Source organism: Heliangelus exortis, chromosome 4 (assembly GCF_036169615.1).
Source record: "Heliangelus exortis chromosome 4, bHelExo1.hap1, whole genome shotgun sequence".
Classification (NCBI taxonomy): domain Eukaryota; kingdom Metazoa; phylum Chordata; class Aves; order Apodiformes; family Trochilidae; genus Heliangelus; species Heliangelus exortis.
In genome coordinates, this window is record NC_092425.1 from 30905394 (window position 1) to 30914112 (window position 8719).

Sequence of the window (8719 nt, forward strand, 5' to 3'; positions counted from 1 at the left end):
GCCTTATCAAGTTTTGGTAGCATCACTACATGCCCTACTTTCTTAATGGTTTAATTATAGTTTGAAGGCACAAGCTTGAGATTATACTTACAATCAAAATACCACTTCTCTTAGTGCATTTAAAAGATCAAGATTTAAACTCTAACTCTACCTTCCAAGCGACCATTTAATATACAAAAGTACTTATTTTAGAATATATTTTAAAATATCTACTAGACAAATGCAAATGAATTTGCATATAATGAATTATCAATGTAGATCACTGTACTTATCTGGAAGGCAATTGTGAGGTTAATAGATTTTTTGTGCAAAACACAACATAAAATGTCTACCTGGTAACAAGTAAGAACTTGCTTACAAACAATCCAATCACCAAAACCAATGACAGAAACCTTATCTTCCTGTGAGCCTTTACTATCTCCTTGCCACATACACACTACTTGTAAACATTTAATTAATTTGATAATTCAGCCATGTTACTATTTGTATTCTTTACAGTTCAGGTTAGTAAACCTCTCTGGGCTTGATTATTGTCTTACTGTACATTATGAATATGTGCAGTATTACACAGCCAGCTGCTGCTAATATTTCATCTGTTCTGTGGGTATACTTTTGCCAGATTTTGACAAGTTCAGTTGGTTCTGAAATTGAGGCTACAGTAAGTCTAAAATTAGCATGCATTTTTTTTCTAATAATGAATGAAACTATTTTCACTTAAATCAACCAAAATTAAAAAATTTGTACTAGACAGAGTATATCATCATCATCTTGCCTACATAGCTCATATCAAAATTTTATCAGTATTTCCTCCTACAACTTCATAACATATTGGAGAAAGGAGAAAAGACAGAGATGGAAGACACATCAGAAAAAACACCGGAATTGAATTTTAAAAATAGCCTAACGGAGGCCTGAGATAATGTAGTTCTCTTTTTTTGTTTTTGTTTGGGCTTTATTGGCTTTTGTTTTCTTTTTTTGTTTGTTTGTTTTGTTCTAAATACCTATAACTGCACAATACCTTACCATACTTTGAAATAGATTTCTGAGACCAGGATAACAAAAAGATCTGAGCACAGGCTTTTCTCTTTCTTCATAGCTGTTTCCCTCTTATGAACCACATATACAGAAAACAGATGCAGAAATGCAGAGCCACTCTTCTTTACAGTTCTAATCAGAACTGAGATTGGAGGGGAAACATTTCTTTTTAACCAAATACAGAACACTGAAGGAATAAAATGAAGAGTGATGGAAGAAATAATCATTGTTATGGCCTTATAATATCCAGCATTTCACAAAATGAATTTTTCATTTAATGTCATCCTTTCCAGTGGTACTGCTGTAGTGCTTTGCCAAGGTGACAACTGCTTTATTGTTGGAGACAGAAAGCCTATCTACCTGAACAAAAAGTCTGCAATTTCAACTCCAAAGAAATAATTAAGGAAAGACCATTAGAAAAAGGTCTGAAAACATGAAGCTGTCCACAGCACTCGTCACATTACTTAGGCTTTCATTCTTTTCAGGTAAGACATGTTCTGCTGCTTCTTCTCTCACCCATATAAAATTCAGTGAGTGTAAGCATGAGAAACTTCTTACATTTTCAATATGTTTTTCAAAGACTTAAAAGGCTGTAATTATCTGAAACAATTAGGCAAGCTGTGGCTTTTTGAAACTGTTAGGAGTGACATTTCTCAAAATTAAAAAGGTATTTATCCCTTAAGTAGGAAAGCACTTAAATGCTTCTATCTTAATTGCATCTATCTAAAAAGATGCCTAGAACAACTGACACCCGAACTAATGCATGTGTAATACAGGGTCATAGGAATTTTCATATAATAAAAACAGAATGTTGATTTCATTGGCAAGTTATTGAAATTGAAAGCATTGCAAATTTTAAGCAAGTCGGCTAAACCTTTGTTAAATGTTAAATAAAATGAATACAGTGCATATTGGCTATTTTGACAAAAGTATCAACTGAGGCAGTGGGACAAGTCTATCCAGACACACTTTACAAGAGATTAAGGTAGTGCTCTACCTTAAGTTTCTTTTGTTTCCTTACAAAAATGTCTTGTACAGTTTTATTAACAGTTTTCCATTAATTCTGAAAATGAGGTGGATATCTTTGGAAGAATACAAGTTACTAATAAAACAAATTCTTCTTTAAAATATATCCTGTTGTTATGTATGAAGACATCAAGATCTTTAACATCAGCTGCATTTAGAATTGCCAGAAGAGGTAATTAACTGGCAAAGTATTCGTCTGAACAGATTGAAATCAGTTTCTCTCTCAACTTGACAGAAATTTGTTTTCTGGAAAAATGCCAGCACCATCCGTAAGTCATAATTATTAATCAGCAGCCATGCCTGATAATTAGTCATACTATCTTTTCAGTTCCTTCTCTTTCGAGTACATTTTGACATTTGTTTTCAATTCTTTTTAACTTCCCTGACCACTAGAGAAAAAGGTGCAGACCAAGTCCAAAAATTCTGACAATCTGGAGGAGGTCAGCTATTTTAGTAAGTGGAGGTACCACATTTAGAAATACTGCAAAATAATGAAAGCAAAAAGTCTGTTCTCAAAGTAATCTCTGGGGAACCTTAGCAGTTCCAGTATTTTTCAAAAGCTCAGAAAAGTGCTGATGTCATCCATGGTGGAAGATACCAACAAGTACATAGAAACTTGTACTTTCACAAAGAAAGGAAAGAAACGGGAAAAGGGGGAGGATGAGGGGGGAACGGGAGAGGGGAAAGGGAAAAAGAGTAGGAGAATCCTCCCTGGAAGTAACCTGGATGGGGCTTTGAACAATCTGGTATAGTGGGATGTGTCCCCCACCCATGGCAGAGGGACGGAACTAGATCCAAATCTTTAAGGTCCCTTCCAACCCAAACCATTCTGTGATTCTATAAACACTTCCTTAAAGGAGTATTGTCTCTTACAGATTCAGTATCAGCTTTTCCTGGTTTTCCTATCTAAAGGGTCAAAGTTAAGTGATGTCTCACAGATTTCCAAAAGATTAAAATTGAGCTTTTTAGTAATACTGAAAGCCTTCTATAAAGCATGATTTGATAAACAGCAGAAGTGATTAAATCACACAAAAATGTTCCAAACACTAGCACGTGAAGTCCACAGTCATTTCCTACTTCTCTACACTTACCACAAAGAAGCCCTCACAAGATGTATAGCACAAAAAAAGATTAAATTTCAAGGTATAAGGAAGACCCAGTACTTTTGTGAGCCAAAAATCACAGTCCCTGTAGTATAACTTACTGCTAGAATTGAGTAAATATAATAATTACCTGTAACACTGGAATGATCACTATGTGTTCGAAGAATCATGTAGTTCCATTTGCCTTCCTCTTTCCAAAAATTTGAGGTAGCAGAAAAAAATCTAGAGTCAGAAAAACAAAAGTATAAACAAATAAGAACAAGCCATTAAAAGAAAAAAGCTAATTTTCAAAGCAGACTGCCTACTCTCTTCATAGAGAACTTCCTTTTGTTTGTCCTGTGATTACTAAACGTTTTAAGAGGAAGGAGCTAAGTGTGTCACTGCACAACTGTCACCTTAACTCCTTCCACAACTGCAAATTACATACACACCAGAAAGACTTCAAAGAAAGAGAAAAAAATATTAGGACATCTGAAGGCATATACACTCTCGAGAAACATGGGGTTACAAAAGAGTTTTGTTTTGTTTCAGTGTACTTCGTCCCCTGCCTTTGCCTAGCTGTAATTCCATGAAGGGAAGAGCACTGAAGGATTGCTCTACCACATGAAGCACTTAAACTGAACACTGTTGCCAAAGAGCAACATTGATTGTGCTGGTGAATAAAGCCAAGTGCCACCACTAAACATGCTTCAATAAATGGAGCAGCTCTATAAGAATTCACACTTACTGTTACAGTGGTTCTCAATTCTTTCCTATATACAGGTCACAAAAAATTTTCCACACTTCTACTTAGAAAACCTAGTCTGCTGAAATACTATGTCTGCCTTTGGCTCAGCACCAAGAAAACTGAATATGCACTTTAAAGTGAAGGAAAACATAGCCCCACGGGACACCTGCATGCATAATGTGATACCTAATATTTGACCTCTCATGGTCTGATCTTTTTACAAGCTGCAAGAACCTTCTATCTGTCTGAATAGTACTATCAGCTCATTCTTGCATCTGGAGTATGTAACCTCATCGCTCCCATACATATATATTTTTAAAGCTATACAGCCAATCAATGCATGTATTTGTGGTCAGCAGTTGCTTTGTTGGTAATTTTGAATTTTTTGTTCTTATGAAAAAAAACAAATGGTGGATAGTTAGGTTGGCAATTAATTCATTCTTCTATTTGTTAATACTGCTATAACAGAAGGCAATTAACCTGACAGGGGAGGAAGGAAACTTTCCCATTCTAAGTGTTTAGTAAGGGAAATGTTTTTAAAACCACATGGTAATTTCTTAGGACATGTAGAAACTTTCATTACTGGGTGATGTGATGTTATGTCTGATTAGGTAATCTTCTTTACCACATCATGAAACACTTAACTGCATGACCAAAACCACAAGACAACATCACAACTAAAGAACAATCTTAAAAAGCTCTGGTGATACAGAAGTCCAGAGAGATGGACACATTCACCAATACGAAATTTCATTGTTGGCAGCAGTTTTCAGTCATGTTTGACGATAGTGGTCTAATAGGAGATCTTTTAATCTTCTCTCATTCTTTTCTATTTTAAATTTGCAGTCACCACATTTCTGTGAAACACGTGTTAAAATCTACTGCCAAGGAGTAAGGATGCTGGCTTTGGTAGTGGACCTGCCCATCCAGAGGGCATACCTGAAGGATAGTTCAAAAAAGCTGATCCACCAGAGGAAGGCCCTATCTCACTCAGATCAGGGTTGTCATTATTTTGTTACTTGGTTCTATCCTGCTTTATGCTCTTTATCATTATGCCGTAAGTGGAAAACAGGAAAAACATAAGATGAGAACACAACCTTCTATATCAGGAGCACATCTATTAAGAACAAGGCTTTTTTTTTTTTTTTTAATATTCATCTACATATCTCTGGAAATTCTCATGCAAAAATACCTTAAAAAGAAATGATCAGAGATCTTTTCTAGCAATATTAATAAACTGCTCGTGAGAATACACCTTGTAATCTGTTTTTGAAAAGGTTCCATCCCTACAACACATAAGAGTACAAAGGCTCTAGATACAAAAGCAACACCAACATAAACCATGAGTTCCAATTTTTATTCCTTTTCATGCTAGTGAGAAGGCTTAATAGACAATTACCTGGAAATATGGTTGTGTTTGGAGTTTAGCTTATGTAATTTCAGAATTAATTTTTAAGTAAAAGAAATGAGAAAACTCAAGCCTACTGGTTTTGCGATTCTGACGTTGCTGGCTAAAAATCTGACCTCACTGCTACAACACCCTGTGATCATGAGCCATGGATGGTTTGACTTCAGCTGGACTGCGAAGCTCTATCATTGTTCACACAGTTAAACGGGCGCGAGTTCAAAGCCACAAACGGGCTTTAAGAAAAAACATAAACCAATAATACATCTAAACAGCAGCACTTAGACTCTGCGTTTTTTTTCCTCTCTAATAACACCACTCCCCATTTTGGTGATTCGGCAGCCACTGCTCTACCTCTGTTCGTCAAGACTCAAAGAAAAAAAAACCCCAAAAAATTACTTGTTCACTCTTTCATACTACGATCGTGAAGGTTAAGAGACAAACGGGCCAAATACCCGAAAGCCTAGCGTGTTAAGTGCACTTTTACTTCGCTCCGAACTGGGTCCGCCACGGGGGTTACCCCGCCCTCTCCCCACCGCCCTACCCCGCACCGCAGCCCCCGGATCCCCGCTCGGTGCCGGCCCAGTGCCCCGTGCCGCGCCTGGCAGGGACCGCTACCCCTCCCCAGCGCTCCCGCCGGCAGGCAGGCAGGCAGGACAGAGCCCGGCTGAGGGGAAGGCGATAGCCCGCCTCTTGCTAGCCCTCTCCCTCCTCTTCCTCCTTCTCCACTCTCTCCTCCCTCTCCCGGCAGCCACAGGCCCCCTCCTCTCACTGCCAAGCCCCGGCCGCCCTTCTCACCTCTCAAGGTCCGGGAAGGGGGCGAGGTTGGGAAGGGGCGGGCAAAAGAGTAAATCGCACAGGAGGCCCCGGCACCCCAGCACCCCCCCCCCCTTCCCTTCCCCTCCCACTGCGCCCCGGCGGCAGCCAGCACTCCCGCTCTGCCGGGGGAGGCGGCGGCGAGCACTGCGCGGTCCCTCCCCGGCGCTCACGGGTTCCCCGCGGGCCCCGCTCCCGGCCCCTCCCCTGCGCGCTCGGGCGGCTCCGGCCCCAGGGCCGACCGCGCGGGAGGGGGGAGGGGCGGGGACAGAGGAACCCACGGGGGGCGGGGCTTGAGGAGGAGACCCCGCCCCTCGCAGCCCCAGGCCCCGCCCCTCACAGCCCCAGGTCCCGCCTCGCTGCCACAAGGCAACCGCCAACCGTCGGCTTCCGCGCGCCCACCGGCCGGGGGAGCGCGTGGCCGCGCGTGGGGGGGCGGGGCGGGGCGGATCCTCTCAGGCTGCGGCGGTGCTCGCGCTCCCCCTCCCGGCGGGGCAGGCGGGCAGGGCAGGGAGGGGCGGGGGGAGGCAGCGTCCCCGTGTACCCTGCGGTGGGGTTTCCTTTCTCTTGATAAACCCCACAAATGGCCTCATGCTGGCCCCCAGTGCCCTTGCCTGTCGTCTCAGTTCCCCGGAGCTGTAACTTCCCGCTCCCCCATTCGAGTGAAATAAACGGACAGTGACACACACCGCCGCCCTAAGCCTCCTCTGGGATCCCGGGATCTCCGTCTGACAGGCGAACGCGCTCCAGCCTTTCCCGGCCTTGATACGCAACGCCCGGCGGGTGATCTCTGCCACCCGAAGGCAGAATAATTTTCCAAGCTAATAGAGTGTGTGGCAGTCAGATGTGCCTCTGACTGGTAAAACTGATTTAAGGGTGTGCGAGAACATTGCTGAGGCGTGGCAGCACAGGACTGGTGCAGTAATGAGGTAAAAAGTGCTTCTTCCTTTGCCTGACTAAGGAAATGTGGCCTGTGTCGCTCTGTGCTTTGGCTGGCTGCTCCTTCTTATCCCGGTTGACTTTGCCAATTTCAACTATAATGGACCAAAGGATAGGGGTTTCAGAGCTACTAATGGTTGCGGCTGTCTAAAAATGAATAGCTAGGTGAAGGAAGCATGACACCAAGAAAGAAAACTGGTTTTCAATTTAGTTTTCACTTGAGGCCACACACACATATACATGTTTCAGCTAGTATATACACAAACATATATATATGTATATATATATATATATATATATATATGCTAAGGGCAACAGAATCTAAAGTTCAGGGTGTCCCTGGGATGTGTGGACAGACTATACGTGGGCTCCTGAACTCAGAAACTAAACTGAAATGTGCTGTCACATTAACTCTAAAATAGATACTACTTATCTGCTTATTTAGTTATTATTATTTCAGGCTAAACTCAGGTGGGAACCTGTGGAGTGATATCTCTTCTGACCTTAGGCACTACCAACTACAATGAAAGTCTGAATGTATCAGGAAAAGTAGAAACACATTACTTGACAAAATCCTCCTTTTATTTTCCAGTATTTTTCCTATTCTTTCTGGCAGAAAAGGGTGGGAGGACACGATGCAACTTTGAAAACAGGAAAATATAAAGAAATTGTGTGAAAGATACTTAAGGGGCAATCAGGTCTCTCACGAAGTAAAGCTAATTTGGTAACAGATGACAAATATAGACTGAGCAGTGGGTGTATTTTACTTTTTAAATTCGTACCTATGTCCTTATTCTGTTGTACCATGCTGTAAAAAAAATCAGTTCATTTTCCCTTGTTCTCATTGCTTTCATTGCATAAAAGTGCTTCACCTGAAATAGCGTATTAATAAATTTATGTTCATTATAGTCTGTTAAGAGTATTCCTGTACAATGAATACTGTACTTGCTTCCACCTTGCTCACTCATCTTCTGAGATAAATAGATGACACGAAGGGCATTTCATATTTGTAGGACATCTCTTGTTTTAACTTCAAGAGCACTGATTCACTTTGGTAGTACGCAATACTTAATGGCTCATGGGGAAAACACTGTATCAGAACAGAGCTTTTGGAATTAATTAAATCCTTCATACTGTATATACTCTCTACTTGAGTCACATTGTTTTTACATATGCATTATTCAGAGTACTTTTATTTGGAACTTTTCAGCAATAGTCTTTGCAGTCTTATCTGTAAGAAAGATTTTATGGAACAGAACAGTGGATGTCAGAAAGACTTGTTTTTTTAACTGGGAAATTTAGCTGAAAATCGTGGCTACAATGTATAGGAATAGTAACGGCTATGTCTGTCTTTTTTCAATGTAAAGGATAGTAACATACGGACTGAAGACATCTGCAGATTGGGAGAACATCTGCTGTCTTTTCAGAATGCATCAGCAATGATAATATGAACATCTCACATTCAGTTCATTGTACTTATTGCATCACTTATTTGCCAGATCAGAGACAAATCAAAATAATAAAATAATAATAATAATCAAAATAATAGCCCATTAAAATTTTAATGATTTTCTACTACATAAAATTTTCTTCCCCCTGGCCCCAATGCGTATGTATATAATGCAATAAAACTCCATGTTTGACTCACGTGGTTCTGACTCATCTTTA

General features: G+C 40.7%; 2 protein-coding genes and 1 long non-coding RNA gene across 5 annotated transcripts in view; 2 read left to right on the top strand and 1 right to left on the bottom strand.

Annotated features, from left to right (window-relative positions):
- The window catches only part of KLHL5 (kelch like family member 5), a 52043-nt gene extending 48577 nt beyond the window's left edge, over positions 1-3466 (bottom strand). For 2 of the 3 annotated variants that reach the window (XM_071743719.1, XM_071743720.1), the window contains exon 1: positions 3295-3454. Coding sequence is in view for 1 of the 3 variants with exons in the window: in XM_071743721.1 (XP_071599822.1) it covers positions 3295-3334 (40 nt within the window). In the remaining 2 variants the exon portion in view is untranslated. Of the gene's footprint in view, positions 1-3294 lie in introns of all 3 variants that reach the window. The other variant, XM_071743721.1, reaches the window with a different exon arrangement.
- Positions 1-8719, top strand: part of RPL9 (ribosomal protein L9) — a 388416-nt gene that overhangs the window by 155205 nt on the left and 224492 nt on the right. The window lies entirely within an intron of this gene.
- Positions 6629-8694, top strand: LOC139796085 (uncharacterized). The gene is made up of 2 exons (XR_011725821.1): positions 6629-7041; positions 8419-8694. It is a non-coding gene; the product is annotated as an uncharacterized lncRNA (long non-coding RNA).